Source organism: Brienomyrus brachyistius, chromosome 4 (assembly GCF_023856365.1).
Source record: "Brienomyrus brachyistius isolate T26 chromosome 4, BBRACH_0.4, whole genome shotgun sequence".
NCBI lineage: Eukaryota > Metazoa > Chordata > Actinopteri > Osteoglossiformes > Mormyridae > Brienomyrus > Brienomyrus brachyistius.
Genome location: NC_064536.1, coordinates 22,103,903 through 22,127,656, shown reverse-complemented (window position 1 = coordinate 22,127,656; position 23,754 = coordinate 22,103,903). Strand labels below are relative to the sequence as shown.

The following is a 23,754-nucleotide window of genomic DNA, read 5'->3' as shown; positions in this document are numbered from 1 at the left end:
GATAGCCAGGACTACATCACCTGGAGAAGTTCACCCAGACCCAAGTGGATGGACAGTCATCAAAGCCAGTGCTGTCAGTGCCAGTGTCTGCACTGAAGTCACTCATGACCAGAGGAGAGTTACCTTGTGGGTGCCCACCAACCAGCAAGTCCCAAATAAAATGTCTGCCTCATTGAAACGTGATTCACCACAGTTGGCGCATACACTGAGACACACCACCACACCGGTTCTGATCCCTAACGGGCCTGACCCCAGTGGCTCTCCAGTGGTTTAGACTCCCCCAACCCCTTCATGGTACGTGCAGCCTTCCTGTGGGAGGCTGCAGCAGAGCTACTCCCACGGAGAGCAGGAATGAATGCTTCATTAGAGCTGTTTGAAATTTGCTGTGTGACTGCATAACTGTACCACTTCCAAATAACTGAGGAGACACTGCAAGTTTAAGACACAAGCCTCTCATAAAAGGGACATTAAAAAGTGGTGAAAATTCTGTTTTTAATGGTGGGAAGCAGAAATTCATTGGGGTTCAGGGTTGCTATCTGGCGTGACACTCATGCTTTCAGACTGTCGCACTCACACAAGAAATCATACGGCAAATCCTACAGACTATTTACAAGGTAATAAAACTGTTAAATATATGTAGATACGTGCACATGTGTGTGCAGACCTGCACTCCAGCTCCACTCTCACTCCAGCCAACTAACCAAAGTTAGCAACCCTGCAGCTTACGTCAAGAAAGAGTCATTTGTGACCGGTTAGATCCCACTGAAGAATATGATATTGATTTGTATACCCTTACGAAAAAGTACTGTGGTATTATCATCAAAGTAATAGCACAGTAGTACCACTAAGGTAAAACCATTGTAATTTGGCCACCTATACCACAAATACTATGGAATACTACATAGCATTTTAATGCATCCTCAGTTAAAATACAATGGTAATCCTTTAAGCTTTGTGTATTGAACCATGGTACAGTAATGACATGTTCAACATATGTTATACTATGGTAATAGTCTATGAGCTTATTTTATTTATGTAATTCTAATTATAGCATTGTTATGATACAGAACTAAAATTGCATGAAATGTTTAGGCTTAGTGAAGAAAACACTTTAATAGTCACATGCATCAGACCAATGACCACTCGCCAATATGCGTTTTAATGGTAAAAACTGAAGGAAACTTTAAGACACATGTTCAAAAAACAGAAATAAAACCATTCACTTTGTAATGGTGACAATAAAATGCAAGACAATAATTACTGATTTCTGCAAGTTGCTTACTGTAGGTGATATTCTCCGATACCATCACCAGCACCAGTACAACTGAAATGATCACAGTCCACAATGCAGTTAGTTTTTTGCAACTATATATTATGTGCTTCTTGGTAATATCATGAGTACTAAATACCATACTACCAATTCAGGTTCAGAAAAAAATCCCATAATATAAAATAAAACAGGGTGATGTTCAAATACTAGGAACATAAAAACCACATGTATATCATAACACCATATATGTACCATGCACAAAATAGAAAAACACTGAATGTACTGTATTATCCAGTACATCAATGCTGACATGATAATACCAAAAAGACAACCATGTGCTATAGCTGCTGATCTGCAACACGACACAAACATAAACCGAGCCAAACAGAAACACCTTATGGGTGATTCGATGCATGTACTGAAGTCCACTGTGTTCAGAGCCATAAGAGCATCTGTATTGTTATTCTGTAAGCACATTAACACATACGTCACGTATGTCAGGGTCAGCGCCCAGCTCCCTCTGCAGGCCAGACTTCATTCCAAATGGCGCGGGTTATATAGGCAATTGTCGGACGTTCTGGGGTAGGGTTGGTGCCTTTGAAGATGGATGCTATTCACCCCTCGTGGGCTGGTGCCGATCTCCTGTCCAGAAGCATAGCACATAGTCTCAACTCTCGAGGAAAATCGCTGACTAGCCAGAGCCAAGTGCAGGTGGCAGACAAACCAGAATAACCGACCATCTGCTAGTTGATTAGAGTCGTCAGTGTGTATGTTCTAACAACTTAATAATAATTAAGATGAATCCATTATCAGATAATAGGTGTAATGCAAGGCTAAAACTTGGACTTTTGAAGTTAAGATCACTGGCTCCTAAGGCGCTACTAATAAATTAAATGATTGCTAATTTTAGTCTTGGTCCTTATGCCTTACTGAGACCTGCCTTAAACCAAATGAATTTATGGCACTAAATGAATCTGCTCCTGCTGATTACAGTTATAATCATAACCCTTGACAAAATGGCAACCAACTTCCATAATCCCACAAGCTATTAAGAGCGATGACTTTATTACACTTTCTAATGGTAAAATAACTAAAATTAGACAGACCATCCAGAGCATGTCTGTAGCTACATACGGCTACCAGCCTTCTGCTACAGCAGTCCTATTTGTACTGATAATACCTTTGAATCTTTCTTTCCTATAAAACATTCAACTTTTGAGCTTAATTTCCTCCTGCAAGTCTTCTGCTAGCCTTGTACAGTAATTATTATCTATGAAACTCCTCAAGGAGATTGCACTGATTAGCACTACCCTGTTAAACTTGTTAAACTTCTCTCTTGGGCTTGGATATGTTCCAAAACCTTTCAAAATACCTTTTCTAAAGAAACCAAATCTAAACCTAGTGAATTAGGAAATTAGAAAATTATAGGGAAGATGGTGGCACAGGAGGTAGTGCTCTTGTTCGGCAATTGGAAGGTTGCAGGTTCGAGCCCTGGTTTCTCCTGACCCCATCAAAGTGTCCTTGAGCAAGACACTGAACCCCAAATTGTTCCCAGTGAGCAGGTTGGCACCTTGCATGGCAGCCTCCGCCGCCGGTATGTGAATGAGTGTGTGAATGGGTGAACGTGAAGCATGAAATGTAAAGCGCTTTGAGTACTCGTAGGGGTAGAAAAGCGCTATATAAATGCAGTCTTTTACCATATAGACCTATCTCAAATCTTCCTTTCATTTCAAAGTTCCTCGAAAAAAATGTAGTTTATCAGCTGTCTCCTTTCCAAGTAATGAATGATTTGCTTATAGCTTCTTATCGTGGCTGTATATCTTTGTTGGTGTTACTAGATCTAACTCCAGAATTCGATACTGTGGACCATAATATTTCATTGGACTGGCTAGAATCTGTGGTTGGAATTAAGGGCTCTATGTCTCACCAGCTGTCCTGTTGGTACCTCCTGCGGTACCATTGGCACTTCCTGTGTCAGGTTCCCCTGTGACCCGGCCAGTCCCAGGCTCCCCAGTTGCCTTTCCAGCACCCAGCTCCTCTGCAGACTCCCCAATAGGATTAAGGATCCCCCAATACTTCTCCTTGTGAGGTAGATCATTTCCAGTATAACTTGGAATAAGTTTGTGATGAAGGATGTCAGTTGGACACTATTGCTCCAAATTCCTGAGCTAATTTGAGGACACTGACTCGTGCTTATCTAGGATTTCTCACCAACGGTCATATGTGATGGACCTGGTGCTAACAGTCATGATTCCATTAACATTACAGTTGTATATCTGTATAATTCTGTTGACACAGCCCAGGTGGAAATCTGAAAGCCCTCACAATACCATCAGGAACCAGCAGAGGGTGCATTCTGCCTGTCCTCAATGCACCTCCTCAAGCTCACCAGACCAGTTCTTCCACTTCCAGTCAGCACACCTGCTTAGTTCCCCCATTTCCCCTCTGCCTATTTAAGCCCAAGCTCTCCAGCAGTCCTTGTTTGCTCATTGATCCACTAGCTTTTGTTTCCTTGTCTGCACTAGTCCTTGCTTTCTGAGTTTCCTATCAGATTCTCCTTGTTTTTGCCTCAGATAATCCTAGTCTAGATGCCCCCATCCTTGCCTTTGCTGTCCTGTGCCTTGGTTTTACCTTTATTAAATCCTGGTCTCATCTATCCTTTCTTCTAGATCTCTGCCCCATTTTATATCACCTCTTATACCTGGTCCTGACAGAATAGCCAAATCAGCAGCACAACTGGCAGAGATCTCCGGCCTAAAAAACATGACCCTGTAGCAACAGAACACCATGGGCGATCTGGATCAAATAGTAAGTTGCAAAACCCTGGAGGTCACGACACTGCAGAAAAACCTCCAGCAAGCCCTGCATTCTTCTGACACGTGCCTCTCTGACTGACAGAGGTACAACAGCAGTCCAAGTAGGTGTCAGATTTTCCTGACATAGTGCATGCTGTGCTTTGAGTTTAAGAGATCCAACTGTCCCTTAGTCAGAGCTAAGGTGGTATGCATAATCTCTCTGCTGATGGGTAACCTTGGCAACAGCCATTAGGAACCATGAACTCAACCAGAATGTTGCAGAGACGCGCAGAGTAACATAAAGATGAGATGGCTTCACATGAGCTGTGCCTGGACCTGGTGTCAGCTCACTCCCAGGCTGTCGGGGTCAACAACCACCTGAGTAAATGCCGATGCCAGCCCCATCTTTTTGATGTACCACCTCCCACAACCCCCCAGATCATAGCCTTATCCATGCTGTTGGGGTGCACTCAGGCCCTCATTACCAGCCCTCCATTCCACAGCATCTCCCTAACAGGAAGCCAGGCAATTGGAGAAAATACCCCTCTCTGCTGACGTGTGAGCTTGCCCGTACTGTGGGACTCCTGGGCACTTCTGCTTGACCTGCTCTGTGCATCTGGGAAATTACCTCCCCCAGCAGGAGCATGGAGAATCCTGTCCAATACAAAAACAAAACTAACGCTATTAGTCAGTTTGCCGATGCTGCGTGGAATGCATGACCTAGAGGCCGAGGTTGGTTCTGGGCCTAGAGGAAACTTTACTGATGGACAGCTTGCCTGGAGGCTGGCCCTCCTACTCCAGACCTGGGACTAATATCTCTAGATCAACAACGTGGATGGTCAACCCTTGGGATCTGGGCAGGTGAGGTTGTAGACAAGACTTCTATCCCTGCTCTACAGCAGGCACCCAGAATACCCCCAATTCCTTTTCATGAGGTCCTGCATCACTCTGCTCATCCTAGAGTTCCCTTAGTTGTACCATAATTTATGCATCTCTTGGTGGATGGGCCCGGACCTTAAGTGGGCAGAGCTTTGTCAGGCGTCCTACAAGTATGCCCAGTTATCCTTGCAGAAACCTTTGTCCGAAACAACTAAACCCACTGACCTGCTGGCTAGATGACTAAGGTAGAAATTAAAAATGATAAATTAACAATAACCAAATCTGACATTAAGCAAGGAGGAAAAAAAACATACAAGCAAGCTTGAATTGATTGGACATTTCTAAGTATCATACAATGAGGGTTAATACAACAGAAGGGGGCTTTAAAGTTGCCAGCTTGAAACATTTATCTCACATATTGTGACGCCCGCTCCGTCCGCTCCCCGTGTGTGCCACGCCCCCTAATTACCCACGTGTGATTTCCTGATCGTGCCCAGTCGTGTCTTGTTTCCTGCTGCCTTGTTCCATGTATTTAAGTTCCTGATTTGTACTAACCCGTGTCTGTCATTGATGTTACCCAGCGTTTGTCCGTGCCTTTACCCAGTAAAAACCCTGTTTCCCAAGCCTTGCCTGTGTGCCTGCTTCCGCTCGCTCGCCTCTCTGCCCGCTCACCAGGCGATCGCGAGCCGTCGCGTGACACATATATTACGTAAATGTAATTTTTTTAGGTATTGGTTCACTACAATTTATAGCTTTTGAATTCAGATTATTAGTCTAGAACGGAACTTGTGTTTCATCGGAGTTGCATTTGGCTAGCCAGCTCCAGTAATGGACTCAATCTTACCTCAAAGTTGCCCACCTGTTGGACTCGGTCTTGTCTCAGACTTGATTTGCTAAAGATATGGTCTTAACTCGGATTCGATTAAGGTGGACTCGAACACAACACCGGTAAAGATTTTTGTCTTTTAAGGAGCGGTGACATCTAATATATTTAGCAGCTTGCTTTCTCTCACAAGGAGTGTAAAGGAAAGTGTGAGGGTCAGCACCCGTTTGTCCCTCTTTGGCCAGCAGGTGTCGCTGCCCATCATGTGTTCCTTGTTGTCAGTCTGTAGTGTGTTTCCCCTGTTCCCTCGTTAGCCACATGGCTCAATGAGCTGAGTGTACAGCTATCTGTAAACGCCTCAGGTGTATGCTCAAATCCTGCCACCTCTCTTTTCGTATTTTGTTCCCTAGTGTTCATCTTTCCCGCCTGCACCATGCCTCACTCCCACGACAGAAACTCCTGAGTTCGTGACAGCAAGAAAAAAAAAAACATTTGTTTGTTGTTTGTTTGTTTTGTTATTTACAAGTAGGGCTGCACAGTTTGGTGAGTCATATTGTGATTGTTGTGGACAATATTGTGATTTGCATTTGTGATATAGTACACAAATGGTATGAGTCTACTTGCTTGGTTATCAAGGAAATCACACAGATAACTGATAATTCCAAAATGTGTATTTCTCAGCTCAAGCATACAAACTTAAACTAGCAAAAAAAAAATACAAAAACCTAAAAAAATGTACAGTATTGTTTTCAAATATATATATATATCTTTTTCGCAATTTCTTTTGTACACTTATCAGGTTTTCTCAATTTCTCAATTCAGTGTCCTCCTCTACAGCCAGTCCTGAGGTCTTCAGAAGATGCAGAATGGGCTTCAGGTGAAATATGGACACATAACATTCATCTGACAGGGCACGATGAAGTCCTGAAGTGGGCTGAGTGCCTTGAAGTCAGATTTTAGGACGTCCAGGTCTTGCTATGAGGGCAGTAGGTGCTGCACTTTGCGGTCTGTAGAATGAACCTTGGATTAAGTACTTTGTTGTTCCAGAGCTCTTGATTTCATTTTCTGTGTAGAACCCCTTTGCTTTGGGCAGTCAGTCTATCACCATGGAATGCTCTGGAAAGTCAAGCTCTTTCTGTGCCTCCCTCGATGTCACTCTCTTCTTCCAGCTATGGGAGAACTGCGCCCCCAATCTTCCTGCACATCCTGGTAGCCCTGTTAATGTACTAAGCCACATCTTTTAGAGCATTTTCCATTAATGAGAAGAGAGTGAAAAACACTCCCATGAACAATTATGAAGAACTGTGTGGTACATTACTTTGGAGAAGGCGCTCTTTCTGATTTGCGGAATGTTTGTCAAGTGCATTGTTGTGCATCTGTTAGGTGTTTTTTCTGACTTGTTATCTAACACAGGTTGGAACAAATATGATAGAATATCTGAAGCAAGGGGGGAAGCTTAATTAATATTAAAGATTGACTTTTAATGGAAGCTTCTCATTAATGAATAACACCAGTTTATTAATTATTTGAATAATAAGTAGTTAAGAAAGGCAAATTAATATATAATGTAAAAAAAGAAACAAAACTAATCTTATACCCAACAAAAGACTTAAAAATAACCCAGTACTCGGTCAAAGAAAACCTGTATTTGGGTAAGTTTTATGACCCAACCTGTTGGGTTAATCATAAAACCCAGCAATGCTAGGCCAGTTTACCCCAGTGCTGGGTTATGGAAATAACTCAGATTAAGTTGTTTTAACGCAGTATTTTAATTTAATTTTGTTTTGTGTGTGTTTGTGTGTGTCTGTGTGTGTGTGTGTGTGTGTGTGTGTGTGTGCTGTGTTGTCGTATGGCGTATTGTGCTTTGTTTTGTTTAGCTTTCAGGTTGGCTTTCAGCCACCCCTATTCATCAGGGCTTTCGTGGTCATGCATTCATCATACTTTGTGCCGTTTAAGGTGCTAATACAAATTTGTCGTGTTGCTACATGATGTAGCAACTTTCATTTGGCATGTTTTACAAAATACCTCCTTCTGCTCAGTGTCGCTGAGCTTGAATCGAAAATATCGCCACATGACAGAGCTTGCGTTCTTTTGGTCACCAGGTCAGCCTGCTCTTTGGCGTCCATTTCTACCTGCTCTGCACACTGCATAATCATGTGACCATTCACTGCATGTGCTTCACTACCTAAATGAAGACTGACTGCTCATCTCTTTATTATGGGCATTGATAATGAGCAGACTGCTCACAAACAGAGAATAGGCAGAGAAACGTTCACAGACCTACATTTTCTTATTTAATAAATCACAGTTTTTTGCAGTTATAGAACTGATCTAGCATACATCACAATTAGCTTAATTACACAGCATTATTTAGAAATGGAAGGAATGCGGACAAGGCAGAACATATAACTAACAATAACAACATATCCAACAACTATGTGACTTCCTACATTCCAGTAAGTAAATAACAGCTGAACCCCTGCGTTACATCTCCTTAGTTTGACTGTCGCTGAATTCCATATAGAGGGAAGCACATTCAGTTCTTACACTGGATAAACCTGTACATTAAATTTCCGCATCTATAATAGTCACCTGTTCATCCTGTAAACACCCCCCTCTGACAGCCTTTGTGTGTGACTCTTCCGCTTTCTGTTACACCTGTTAGACGACATTGCACAAATTATGGGTGATGTCTACTGCACGTACCGTAGAAGCCTAAACATGAAAAGATAATAAATCAATCACAGCTTAATGCACAGTATGTGTGATAAAAAGAAAATGGCTGAATTTGAGGTGCTTGTGTGTCATCTGGGTGCCATATTTCCCATAGCAAGGCCGTCGATGCATTCCTCGTGTGTTTGTTGCGGGTAGGAAGATTGGGTCGGTCCGAAGCTGCTGAAGACCTGATTTTCAGCTTGCCCGGCTTTTGACAGTGTGGGTTTAAGGAATGCTGAGGAGACCAGTATTGTTGTTCAGCCCACAGAGCTCAAACGCCACTGTGTCTGGCACTGTGTCCGACATTCAAGTTTGAACTTCCTGATAAGCACTGAAAATTCAGCAAACAAAACACTTAACACACGTTCACACGCACAGTGACTCACACACTAGCAAGGACTTAGCCAAGTACTACAACATTTCGCTATGTAGGGCTTAGGGGGATTAGGTTTCCACAAATGTTTTCCAGTAAGGAGAGAAAGATAAACCATTACTTTAGCTAAAAAATATAAAAAATAATAACAGAAAGTATTTCACATTTTAATTTAATTTAATATCACAAATTATGTGTGTAGTTTTTGTGTAGTTGCAGTTTAAAAATGTATTTTCATATATTATTTCAGTTTATGAAAATACTATTCTTCTGTTGGCACACCTCCTGAATAACGTGAAAAATGAAGCAACCCCCCCCCCCCACACACACCTTGCAAATATATGCAAAGGATAGGAAATGAAGGAACAAATGCAACAATGTAGGAGAAAGTTTGTTTGGGGTTGGGATACAACGTAGTAATTTAAATATACAGGGCAGCCTTCAGTATCATGACTTTCCCTTTTGCCATTTCAGTATCAAGGGATCAGCATAAGAAATTAAAAGGGGATTCCTCGGGATTTCTGCAAAAGCAGCAGACGACATGTGAAGGCCAGCTGATGACACACAAAAGTTCAGTAATTCAGAAATGCATAACATTTATGTACAGTGATGGTTTACAGGACGCCAGCTGTGTTTATGCGGACTCTCATGTCAAATCTCACAGGGATCTTGCGGTGATCTAGGTATTTCATCATTCTCATATCTTTCTGCTTTGTTTCGCTCCACTTGTGTCTTTTTACTCACTAAGGGGACCAACGGGACCCAAACATTTTACATGGTTTTTCCAAAACATGCGCCTTATCCCCCTGAATGTGGAAGGGTCAACTGTAGTGATCTATTTATTGGGGTGATGAATGATTCCAAATTAAATACTGAGGAGCACACAGACAATCTTGACTTTCTTTTCCAAAGAGGTCAATGCCCCCCCCATCCTGTACTTATAGGTGTTTAATTGAGTTGCAAGTTGCAATAATTATAATTCATGGCATAATAACTAATTAGTAATAATGTAGGAGCTAAAGGTGTCTGTGGTTTACATGTCAGGTGATACTGACCAGGGTTGTAGTTAGAGAAGAATGCATTGAGGTATTAACTGGGGGGAATGGCAAACTTCTATACAACATTAAAAGCTATTCATGACTTATAAATCCAGTAAATACACGTTTATTTGGTGGACCTAAAAACATTTTGCGAATGTTCCTCTAACATGGGCCTGATGACGCCCACGGTACTAGCAGAACGGGGAGAGACAGAGATCTCAGCCAGCAGCTGTGTGAGACGTGCAGGATAACAGTGTTTCCCAGGGGCCTTTTATGCACGCTAGTCTCACGTGAAGCAGGGTTACAAAACGCAAGATCTCACCATAATGGTGCGATTCATTAAACGTGTGCGGGGGGGGGTGGCGTGATGTACTTCAAATAAGAAGCGACCAGACAAAAGAGGGATTCTTTAGCTAGAGAATGAAGCCTTGCAGGTCATCGGACAGAAAATAACAAGATCGGGTTCCCACCCAGCCATATTTGCTGAAAAGTATCCATCGAGGTGGCTTTTTAAAACCAGGCACAACGTTTTTGCCGTCACAAGCCAAGAGGACCTGGTTGAGAGCTCTACATTCAGTTCAGAAGATGGGAGCCCTCGCTGTGATTACCGTCTTCCTGCTACTTTTGCCCAGGTTACAGATGTCCTCAGGTAAACAAACCTTCTATATTGCTATATAATAAAATTAATTAATCTTCACACACTGCACTGTCAGGAGAAAGGTACAACCCTTGTACAGTTTTGTTCCCCAAGGTACAAACAACATTAATCCTCAGAGTCCACTTCTGTACCTTAAAAGTTACATTTACCTACATTTAGGGTACAATTGGAAGACCCTTGAGAGTACAGCCCAAGTGACAAGTAACTGTGCCCACGAAGGTACAGATTGATACTTTTTTCTGACAGTGTGTGTACTGAGACTGTATTTCTTCTCAGCACCAGAACATTCTCAGAGCCTGTTAGAATCACTGCACATTGAGGTGTGTTATACAGTAAAGGATGATACCTGTTTTTATATCTTTGTTTGTGCTCTGAGTGGTTTAAATTTCAGCTTGTCAATCGACATGCTTTGTTTGAATTGCTTGAGACTTTTGGTGAGTTTAGAATGTTTTATGTGTGGCTCAGCCTACAAAATATAAAACAGCAAATTATCATAAATCAGTGCAGCTGAAAGGCTGAAGATGAGCTTTTATGGCTGATCCCCTCGCTTGTAAGGCTGTCATGTGAAGCCCTGTACTGGATTAGCAGTAATAAAACGAACAGACAGAGAACATCATAGCAGCTGTGAACTTGCTGGTATCCTCACTAGGAGTGCAAAAAAACAATCCCAGAAGAGAGAGGTTGGAAAACATTATCAGTTATTCTTTATAAACCAAACCCCCATGCTCAACTGGGTGCCCAACATCCTAACTTTAAGGAACGGCATGTAAGTGTTTTTACAGCTCAGAGTTCTGCTCACGGTTATTTTATGGCACTTGAAGTCCAGCGTCTACGAGGGTTGAAGTTGGTTATGGAGCTTGAAGTCCAGCATTTACTGCTGATGTGTTGTGAGCATAGATGTGTGTATAAAGTCATGAGATGATTCATTTACAGCTGTGCTAAATGAGCTGCTTTTCAAATCACAAGACTGATGGGGTTTAGTCACGCAGACTGAACTTCCTGATTACTTACTGCTGAATGTGCTGAGACATCCTGGTGAACCAGCTGCATAGGTGTAGAGAGGTTATGGGGCTTACTGAAGGGATCTTCGTTAACCCAAACTACTCAAACCAGCTCTTCACTAAAATGTTTGCAGGAGGATGTTTGGATCCTCCAGTCCTCTGCTGTGGTGGGACAAATCACTCCTGTAAGAGGGACACCTGCTACTGTGATGAAGTGTGCGTATCTCTAATGGACTGCTGCTCTGACTACATAAGCGTTTGTAAGGTTTGTACTCCTTTGCATCCTGTACATGATCCTCTGTGCTCCTCCATACTCCTCAGCCCTCTCCTTCAGACTCTCGTAGGTTCTTACACTGAGAGGTGGACTAACCCAATATAATTGAAAAGACCAAGCAGGCTTCATAACATTAGCTGTTGTTAATACCAGCATGGCTCCTGTGTTGTACACTATATGGATAGTTATGAATGTTTTTCAAATTCAGTTTTTCAGATACCACACCACTGATGGCCCCTTATACCTCGTTTCCAGTAGTGCCATGGTGGTGCTGTCACAATTTGTCACTCCTGCTGTGTCCCCATTTGGCCAGCAGGGGTCTCAGCTCGCCATCCAATTTCCTCCCCTCTGGGTATTCAATCACTCCCACCTGTTCCTTGTCTGATCCTACCCTTGTACATAGGCACTCACCTGTGTTCCCTAGTTCAGTCATTGTTAGTGGCGTTAGTGTTAGTGTTGGTGCTTCATGTCTGTTCCCATTTGTGGTTAATTAGGGTTCTCAAGCTACTCCCAATGTTAGGTTAGGGTTAGACTCTCCTGATTGTTTCTCCCGACCTCCTGTTCTGACCACTCACAGTCCTTTTGTTTCTGAGTGTATTTCGGTTCTGTAATAAAACCCCTCTCAGTTCATCCTAAGGCTGTGTGTGGATTGGCATTCCTTACCTGCTTACCATAGTGACCGGTGCTGGTGCCGATTCCGACTGGGCCCAAACTTCCACTGGTTAAAAACAACATGTATAAAAGATGGCAAGTACGCACACAACGATAGGCATGTAACATTACTGAGTTAATTAAATAATGTTTTTTGATTGTGAAAATTTAGGCTAATGCTAACATACAGTAAGTTCTGGTTCTTAAGTAGGCATTGGTCGAAACATTCTATTTTACAATTAGTAATTCTTTTTTATAATTACTTTTTACAGTTACTAATTAATATGTATAACTAATTTTTTGCTGCATTTTGGTGCTGTAATTTGTAAAGTTATATAATTGTACTGGTGTCACCAGTTATTTTGGCATACAGTAGGCATGAACAAGTCCTTGATGAGGCACTATAGTCCCTAGATTCAACTGGATGCAGGTCATCCAAAAATTCAGTTTTATCACAGTCATTCCAATATGTATGTCACCGTTTCAAATATACACTTGTGAGAGCAAGCAGTCTTTTTATGATTGTGTGTAGCCATAAGGAATTTGGCTGCTAACCAGCTGTTAAACCAGACTTGATTTTAGTTAATGGAACGGTTCAAATGAAAGCCACAGTTTATTTGTTTTGTTTATCTATTGTTTTGTTTGTTCACTGCTTTGTCTTTCTTCTCCCCAGCTGGCATTCGTCATTGAAGCCTATTTAAGAAAACACAATAGTAGAGTCTGCTCTTTCGGGATTACTAGAATACTGCAGTGTGAGATTGCAGACAAATGCTTCTTCTAATCACACTTTAGAGGATAGCTAACATCAATGAAAACAGATCAGTGGGGCACTTTTAAACGTTTTCCATCCCACCCCACTTTGGGAGAGTTTTTTGTAGCTTTTTTCAGTTTTTTTTAAATTTGTTAATATTTTGCTCCATACTAAGAATGTAGTCTGCTTTCTCCAGATCTACTTAAATTGCTGCATGTTTTCAGTAAAAATCAAACTAAACATCAAACACTGGAAATAAGAAATGCAGCTGTACTGAAGTGATTCCGGTGATTGTACCCCTCCCCACACACAGACGTCACAGCTTCACAGCTTCACAGCTTCAGACCGGAAATTCTGTGGTGCTGTGCCAGAGTCAATTTTTCTGACATAGTACTGGGTAATTGGAAATGGAAAAGCATGGAACCAGTTCCAGATTAGGCACCGGCACCACATTGGTGGAAAAGGGCAACTAATTGAATTTTCAAGACTTCCACAACATAAAGTCTTGTATCTCCCTCCTGCAGAGCACTCCAGCTGTAACTGTAACCCTAGTAACAGCAGTAAGGGCCACCACGTCTTCAACCGCAACCACTACCTCTACTCCACCCACATCCGCAATAACTGGAAACCAGCCATCTTTATCTATCCCCAGCTTCCTGTCCACCACTGCCAAGATTCCCAGCATCACTCCAAAAGGTGTGCCCCAGACAATGCTCTCCAGTTAACACCTAATCCTCTTGTCTGCTCATTGGTGTGATGCTCATTGTCTGCTCATTGATTTTGGTGAAAATCTTTGTTGAAAACATTTGTTACTAACAAAAAAATAAGTTAAAAATAAATGTGTTGTAACACTTGCCCTAGACCAGAAGCAGAACAGAAGCATGTAACTGAGGGAAAGGGGAGAACGAATTACAAGTCACAGTATTTAGGGTGATGAGCTGAGTGAAATAGTGAGTAGAAATTAAATCAAATCACAGCCATTTTAGCTTCAGAACTAGGAAAACACACAGGAAATGACATAACAGGTTCTGGGAGCACAGAACTCAATTTATTTGGGCAATAAGGCAATGACATTTACCTAGTGCAGCAGCACAATTAAAGATAACTTTCTGTTAAACAAGGTGAAACTGCTCTTTTGTCCTGGCAGACATTCACACTCTGATTGGTCAGATGAAGGTGTCCATTCTGGCCTCATCCAGCATTAGGAAGGAGGACATGGAGGAATCACTTCGCAGAGTGAGCTCAGTGACTTTTGGCCAATCGAACTTAAAGATGCCTCATTTATCAGAACTTATTTTCTCTTTATACCACATTCTTGACCTGCTGTCCCTCCTGGTGTCAGCACCACTTAAGTGAGAAAGCACAGAATGTGAATTTATGCCGAGCTGTTAAACCAGACTTGATTTTAGTTAAAGGAACAGTTCAAATGAAAGCCACAGTTTATTTGTTTTGTTTATCTATTGTTTTGTTTGTTCACTGCTTTGTCTTTCTTCTCCCCAGCTGGCATTCGTCATTGAAGCCTATTTAAGAAAACACAATAGTAGAGTCTGCTCTTTCGGGATTACTAGAATACTGCAGGTGTGAGATTGTAGACAAATGTTTCTTCTAATAAATTATTTAACAACACTCTTGTTCTGGTTAGTTATTTAAGGTATCAACCTCCTTTTTAATTATGCTGTGAGAGTCCATTCAGCTTCAAACTGTCTGCCACAGTAGCATAATCATACGTATATGTTGTGGCGAGGCATGATAAAGGATAATCCACATAGCAGCTCACAAACACAGGGAACTTTACTACAGTGGTGCCTGAGGTTCACGAACACAATCCGTTCCAGGAAAGTGGTCGTGAACCAATTTGTATGCGAACCAAGGCAATTTTTCCCTTAAGAAAGCATTGAAATTCGATTAATTCATTCACACACCTACCAAATAATCCATCCATCCATCCATTTTCCAAACTGCTTATCCTACTGGGTTGCGGGGGGTCCGGAGCCTATCCCGGAAGCAATGGGCACGAGGCAGGGAACAACCCAGGATGGGGGGCCAGCCCATCGCAGGGCACACTTACGCACACATTCACACCTATGGGCAATTTAGCAAGTCCAATTAGCCTCAGCATGTTTTTGGACTGTGGGGGGAACCCGGAGTACCATGAGGAAACCCCACGACGACATGGGGAGAACATGCAAACTCCACACACATGTGACCCAGGCCGAGACTCGAACCCGGGTCACAGAGGTGTGAGGCAACAGTGCTAACCACTGCACCACCATGCCACCCCCACCTACCAAATAATAATTTTTGTCAATTAATTTTCTGGTTTTTATAGTAAAAACTTTAAATAAAAACGGACAGACCGAGGCATCGCGGGGGCAGAGCTTGACATGGAGACTTGCTTACTGGGGAAATCATGCTCTTTATTAACAGTCCTTAACCCTTGTGTTGTTGTTGTTGTTGTTAATGGTTACATTTCCCCTATTGTCGCAGGTGTGTTTGTCCGTGTCTTGTGTGTACCCGGTCCAATCCTTGTGTGTATTTAGTGTGTGTACATCTTCCACCGTGTGTGCATCTTGCAATTCGACGTCTGACAACCTTGTGTTTCCCATTTGTGTATTTGGGTTCAATGCCCATTAGGTGCCTGTTGTGGTCCTTCAATTTCCAATTGAACACAATCATTCCAGGAAAGTGCCCCGATGCTACACTAGTATAAGAAAATGAATCTGGTCAAGGAATCCGTTCGTCGACCAAATTTTGTACGCGAACCAATGCATTTTTTTCACTAAATTTTTGGTTGCAAACCAAAGTGTTCGTAGACCACAGCGTTCGTGAACTGCAGGCACCACTGTATAAACTATACTATATAAATGCAAAAATGGAGCAAAAGACAAAAGGACCACAAGGAGTCTAAACACAGGCTGGATGCAGGGGCGGATTACGGACCGGGCCAGCGGGGCCGCTGCCCAGGGGCCCTTGGGGTGTAGGGGGCCCATGGGGCCCCTAGCCAAAAACAATTTGCAACGCTTATCAACAATATATTTTCGTTTGTCTATTTTAGAGGGCCTACATTCTTTGATCCTCTGCCTACAAGGGCCCCTGACCCTATAGGGAGGGCGTTTGGCTGCCAAGGGCCCTTGAATTGTGGTGGTTGTGGTGGTGGTGGGGGGGGCCTTGCGAACATTTTGCCCAGGGGCCCACACAACCCATAATTCGTCCCTGGCTGGATGGCAAACAAAAATTAAACCAAAGCTAAATTAAACCCAAGGCAACTGGTGGAAAAAGGTGGAGGATTACACTTCATGTACTATAAATACATAAATATACACCCTTATTTTTCATTCCTCACCAATTGTTTGATCAGAGAAAAGTAGGCACAGTTCTACATAGAATAGTGTTCTTTTGAAGAGGATAAAAAGAGGGAAAAACACATCCATCCATTTTCTAGCTACTTATCCTGGTGAAGGGTGTGGGAGCGGGGGGCAGATTTGGAGCCTATTCTAGGCAGTGCTGGGCACAAAGCAGAGGTCATATTGGACAAATACATTACTGTGCAAAAGTCTTAGAAAATGATGTTTAAATGATCTTCACATTCGAGTAAAACTATGATATTACGTGTCAAAGAGTGTCAGCTTAGCCATTTCAGAACCCCTGTAAAATCATTCATCATCCAACCATCCAATACACCCATGTATTTTTTGATTCAACCACAAGCATACCGTGATTGGTTAATCAATACCTCTTTGAGATATTTAGCTAATCAAGTTAATTAATTAATTGACCTAGTAGAAAAATTTAGTGAATATGTGGAATGGCTGGGGTGCCCCTGAGGAGAGGTTTGGGAACCAAAGCTCAGTTTATCTAGCTATCCGTCACTAATGATCCCTGCCAGTTACAGTACGCATATGTCTTACCTCTCATTCCTGCCCTTATGTGATTCACTCCAGATGCCTCACCTTTTGCTCCCTCGTTTGTCTTTGTATAGAGGTGCTTCCCAGTGCTGTGCTCCCCAGTCCTGTCATTAATGTTGCCATTCCAAATCACCTGTATGTTCTTCCCTGTTTTGGATCCCCCACGATCCTGTTGCTTTCTAGCTTTTTCCTGTGTTCATAATAAAACTTGTTTTGTTTGCCCCAACCTCTGCTCCCGCATCCTTCATCCCACAAAGTGTAACGACTAACAAAGATATCAATAACTTTGTTGAAGAGCCAAAATTCATTTTTTTGTTGGATTTGTTATTGTTAATTTGCACATGTTGTCATGCCCGGCTCGTCCGCTCCTCGTGTGTGCCACGCCCCCTGATTACCCACGTGTGCTTCCCTGATCATCTCCAGCTTTGTCCGCGTCCCTTGATTAGTCTTTGTGTATTTAAGTCCTGGTCTGACCTGTTCCCCTTGTCCGTCATTGTGGTTAGGTGTGAGTTTAGTGTGGTTTGTCGGCTCCAGTCCCTGTTACCCCCATTAAACCCTCAGTTTACCCTGATCTCTGCCTTTTTGCCTGGTTCTTGCACGCCTGCCCGCACGATCGCCTGTCTGCTCAACCCTCGATCGTGACACATGTTATAATGTATACTTATTGTTTTCTGAGAAAATATACAATTAATACCAAGATAAATAACCTTGAACATTTTTATTCACTGCATTAGATGTTTGTTCAGTATTGCATATCTGATTATTATGGAAATGTCTGTACCTCTTCGCTCATTCCAATTATGGGCCTGGCATATCTTAGCAAACTATGCAGGTGAGGAAGTAATACCAAAAACAGTGAGGTTTTGTGTGACGCATAGTCAGGAAATCATGCTTCTTCATATACGTGACACTAGGCAGGTTTCCATCCAAGACATTTTATGCGCAAAAACATTTTGAAGCTAAAAAGTGGGTGATGGAAGCATTGTTTAACGCTAAAATGTAACAAATGTCAACACACACTTTTTCTATTTCATTTAAGCAGATAAAGTCTTCATTTTATCAGAATGAAAGGCATTTATACCAAAGTTCTGACAGGTAACAGGAATTTTATCATGTGCCTTTCCTAAAGGAAACAGAAACGAGGTGAACTATTGTCTTGCTGACACCAAATGTGTCTCCTACTACTCTACACCGGGAAGAGGTTGCAATGCAGTTTTGGATCAGAACCGGTGGTCAGTGGGTGCTTACTACCAGCCCAATTAAACAACCTATGTGCTGGCATTTCTGTTCTAGAACTGGACTTCAAAATTCAGACTTCTTAAAATGTTGAAGCCAGAGGTTTGGTCAGTCTTGTATAAAGTACCTGAAAGTCACACTTAAGTATAAGTACAGATACCCTCCCAAAAATTTACCTTGATAAAAGTTCAAGTCACCAACTTAAATCCCACTCAAGTAAAAGTCTTAAAGTATCTAGTATTCACTGTACTTAAGTATTACAAGTAATCTATAACTAACTGTACCCGAGTAACGCTTTTAATATTAAAATGTTTACTCAGCATTTTAAAGCATGGAAAAGAAAAGTTTTGCCTACATCACACACTACAAAAACAGGGCTTTAAAAACCTAAAGAGGAGTAAGCTATTGTTAAAAAAGAAGTACAGGTTAATGTTAACGTATTTTAAAGCCATTTCTGAAAACACAAGTCACTGTTTTCCCTATTACCAGCATGGGGTTCATTATATCAGTCACAAAACCCTGCTTTACAGCTTACATAACTATTTCAATGTTCGTTGTTCAAAAGTCCAAGTTAATATTAGTGATTCAAATGCCCTAACCAGCCTGTCACCAAGAGAAGAAAACATTCACCAAACTTCAGACACAATGCTCACCGCAAGTTTTTATCCAGGCTAATCGTGATAACTGAATTTAATTCACTGGTGTTTACCATTAATTTAGCTTTCCTCGATGTGCTTTTTTAGATTGGACGGGGAGCTTTTAAAAGCCAACATTTCGATGTCTTTAGGCAGGCACAAGAGGCATTTCATCCGATAGGACGAATCTTTCCCACCCACGTAAGAAAACATTGCATTTAAGTATGGCCAGGGGTGCTGCTCATCTTCATCTCCGTCGTTTGTAACCGATGCTGCTCCCACTGTTTCTTCTTTCATCCCACTGCTTGTGGGATGGCTGCTCAGTGCTCACATTGACAGATAGCCGACAGGTTGAGTGTGGAGTGATGCGTGTGCACGTCGCCTTACGTGATTCATAGAATAATGACAAGTCAGCTTCCGTAAGCTTTTGTTGCGGTCACCTAAACTAAGAGCGGCAGAGAAAACGCCAAGTCTGTGTTTAACTCGAATTTGTAGGCAAGTAAAAAAAAATTGTAATTACACAGTAATAATAACAGTAGCTACATAGAATACCTCAAGCCACTGAAGCTGCACAATCGTCGCAAAGCACTATGTCCATTTATTATTACAAACCATTGGATTTAACCCAAATTTTTTATGCAACATGTTTTATAGCAATTTTTTTAACTCTTATTGTCCCCATGAGGATTTTTTTTGTAGAACAAGCCATGCCCAAAGGGCAGCTACCTGTAGTGGCTCCCAAGGAGTTGGGGGTTAAGGGCCTTGCATAAAAACCCACAGACCTATGGAGGCTGGCTTTGAACCAGACCTTGTGATTAGGGGCACACAGGCTTAACCCACTGAGCCACACATATGCACAGGCAAACGGTCTTAAATCGGGGACTGCCTGTATATCCTTCCCATTTCGCCAGACGAATACATTTTATTGATATATGTGCAGTTCTGAATGGAAATGTGCCTGAACCGGTTTTTTGTTTCTTTGCCAGTAAGGCGAAACTTACGCAACACGTAATTTCTCCCGGATATTAAGTCATTGCTTATGCCCATTTAATCAGTAACAGTGAGTTTTATGAAAACGCAATGATCACAAGTGATTTTGCTAAAGTTTTTGACGCACATTTTTGTTTATCTCTGAGAATATATACCTCAAGTGGATGGAAACATAGTTACCGTCTGGTCTGCAGAGTGCTCAGGCCATGATACCATATCAGAAAGGGAGGCTTTTTGAGTTCTAGGATCGATCTGATGGGCAACAGGGCTCAGAGCCTAGTCTCTGGGGATAAAAAAATAATACTAATTTATTCAACAAACAACCAATACCTCAAACCCCAGTTACTTGACCTACACAACCGAGATACTGAAGTATAGCATTGATTAAAAGGAGATCTTAACTAGTTACAGTGTGTACTTTGATATGGAGAAATCAAGTGTTCTACCAAGACCCGTATTGTTGACTTTTAATTGGTTCACCTAGTGTTACGATTGCAAGTGTGGAGTCTGACTGGTGTCCAGGCAGAAATAGTCTCCAGGGATATCCTTCCACGTGATTATGGGCTGCCCATAGCCATGGGTAAGCATGAGTGCTCCATGCACCAGAGGTGAGGTAACCAGTCAGCCTGGAGGGATTTTCTCACTTAGGCAGGTTGGGGATGATGGCTAACGTCCATCACTTGGGGCATGAAGGCATTATTGCTATAGGGCGGAAAATATGAACTGGATAGGCTGGTAAAACTTATTTGAGCCTCTTGTCTCTTTCCGCATTACCACCATATCTTTCATAACAAACATGATGAAAAATCTAGCTGTTTATTGGTGTGTTGCAATGGTGAGGGAAGGTGGGCATTAAATACAGGAATGAGTACCAAATAAGTGGAGGAACTTCTGAAGAGTTACAGTATGAGGGTTACATTTTCTTCCTTGTTCCTGGATTCCTCTGTTTTTTATACATGATCTAACCCCCCCCCCCCCCCCCCCCCAGCAGCCTCACCATGACGGTCACCTGATCAAAGGAAGCTACCGTGAGGAGCAAAGAAGCAGCCAGTGAGCTGAGATGCATGAGTGTTATATTATGCAGAATATCCAGAAGAGATAAAAGGTCTTCAGAAGGAGTCCATTCTGGTGCCGCCCAATCACAGGAAGGAGGACTCAGTGACTTCTCAGAAACTGAATTAGACAAACTACGAAACATGTTAAAAAAACCGTGATTTAAATAAGATAATACTCTATTTGCCATTTTACCAGGGATGTAGTTAGAGATGAATGAATAGGGGGGGCTGATGGCAAACTATTCATGACTTAAGCCAATAAATGCTCATTTATTTGGAGGGGGCTAAAAACCATTCTAGGGGGGCTAAAGCCTCCCCCCGAAAATAGTCCTAACAACACCCCTGACTAGCACACTGGAGCAGTCTGGTTTTTTTAATTTTTTCTATGATACTGAATTTTGAGGTCAGAGTGTGGGATCAGCATGGCAGTAAATTATGGTGGGGTGGGGGGGTTGTAACCCCCCAATAATCATAACTGGCCAATACAACCCCCCCCCCCCCAGACAATCATATTGTCATGGTGAATATGTGGGGACCTCAACTCCCCCCACTTTTCAATCCAAAGTTACGCCTTTGAGGGTCAGCCATATTCCCAAGCTTCCTGGGGTAATTTGGGGGGGGGGGGGAAAGGCCCCACTCAAGGACCCAGATCCATACAAACTGGAATACACCTCCAATGTAAACAAGTAAACTGTTGTCACCGAATGTGCAGGTTCAGTTTGGGGAAAGTGCCGCATTACAAATGGCATTTAAAATGTGCCACAATGTGTTATAAGACCATTCACTCTTCTTTAATTACATATTATAATTACAGAGAAAATTATATTACTGAACCGTCACTTATACGGGCATATTCTACATAATGCATTTAAAAACGAAACGTTTAATTTCCACATCTGACTGACTGCTGATGTAAATATTTTTTTGCATTGGTTTCATCATGGCAAATAATTATATTTATTAAATACATATTTACTGTTGTGATAAATAGTCAGCCAGCAATAAATATTCATAGAGAGAAATAGCTATAGGCTCCTAAATATATTTGCACAAAAAATGGCAAAATTTTTAATATTTGTTCTGTTTTCCTAATTGTGGGAGAGGCAAACTTGAGAGTGAACAAGAGAACGGACACTAAACGACACTGAGAAAAACCAGCACGCCAAAGCCCCTCCCACCAAGAGTGGTTGGACGGGATAAATGAACAGTTTTGGCTTCATCGCGGTTCACTGTGGAACTGACTGTCAGGCGTCAAGATGGACAGCTTCTCTGTGATCGCTGTGTTCACACTTCTTCTGGTGGTGGTGAGAGGACAGTCCACAGCAGGTAAATTATGTCTTAGGGGACGGGGAAGAAAGAGAACACATTGCTCCTCTGTGACGGACTAATGAATAGTCCTGAGACATTGTATGACTCACAATTGCTGTTAAAAAAATCTATTGTGGTGCAGCTTAGACTGGTATTTAGTTCTGTGGTTCTCAGTTCACTTCAGAGGCAAACTGTGCTGCTTATTTTTGATCATGTCTTGGGGTGTGACTTATGAAACGTACATTTTTACATTTTCACTGTTTTTGCTAATATTTTCTTTTGCATATTTTTACTGAAAATTTTTATTATGTTTATTTAACCCACTATCTCCTCATGACCCTCCTATCTCCTCCCTAGCGCGGTCCTAGGAAGCCTTACCCATTACTCGTTTGTCTTACCTCTCCTTCCTAACCCTCATGCTAATCACCTTCGGTTGCCTCTCGTCAGCTCCCTTGTTAGTCCCACGGCCTGTGATGCCGTCTGTTTGGTCATAGCATCGCCATCCGTATAGGATATATGTATCACTCTTCATTCTTGTAAATGGCTTAATTAGCCCATAGCTAATTGCATCTTCCAAACAGCTGAAATGGGTAAACCCATGACGAACGTCAAGAATGGGGGTTTGTCGGTCGTAGAGGGTATGTTATGTGAGAATCATCCAGAAATACTGGCATAAAAGATTTGGATGTGGCTACGTCTGCTGTGGTTTATTTAACGGTTACGCCCCCGGTGAATAGGGCGTGGTAAAATGATATCTCTGTGTGTAAAGATTCTGTAAGGAAGAGTCCTGAACTACCTTCACTGCACATCCATCCATCTATCCATTTTCCAAACCGCTTATCCTACTGGGTCGCGGGGGGTCCGGAGCCTATCCCGGAAGCAATGGGCATGAGGCAGGGAACAACCCAGGATGGGGGGCCAGCCCATCGCAGGGCACACTCACACACCATTCACTCACACATGCATTCTACGTAATTCTTGAACAGTGCAAGTCGCCGACAGGTGCAGGTTATTTTCTGTTTTGTAAATCCTTATTAAAGCAAAAGATTTCTTTGAGTAAAAACAGACCAGAGCGGGTCCATGTCAGCATAGGTTTGGCTCAGGTATGGCTCATTTAATATATGGGAAACTGTCAGCTTGCATTACGGCTGGGTTCTTGGTGACAGTAGGAAAGCGGCATAGGTCAGAATATAACCCAAGTCATCCAGATTGTGCCCCCACACCCTGTTTGGCAAATTTTATCAGCAGTGGCATATTTTTTTCATCAGGGGCAGTGGAGCTGGGCTTTGTGTTGCTGATGGAATTTGGCCCTTAGAGAAAAATTGTTGAGGCCCCCTTACCTAAATATATTATATTCCACAAAAACATAGCTTGATTATTCTTATATGATTGTAC

The 23,754-nt window shown here is 42.2% G+C and overlaps 1 protein-coding gene across 2 annotated transcripts in view; it reads left to right on the top strand.

Annotated features, from left to right (window-relative positions):
* LOC125740675 (hepatitis A virus cellular receptor 1-like) overlaps nt 1-23,754 on the top strand; it is a 34,142-nt gene that overhangs the window by 7,815 nt on the left and 2,573 nt on the right. Inside the window, exon 1 of one of the 2 annotated variants that reach the window (XM_049012144.1) lies at nt 22,233-22,377. The exons of the other annotated variant lie outside the window; for it this stretch is intronic. Within the exon in view, the coding sequence (XP_048868101.1) occupies nt 22,308-22,377 (70 nt within the window). The 5' untranslated portion in view covers nt 22,233-22,307. Of the gene's footprint in view, nt 1-22,232; nt 22,378-23,754 lie in introns of those variants that run through there. 2 annotated transcript variants of the gene reach the window in all.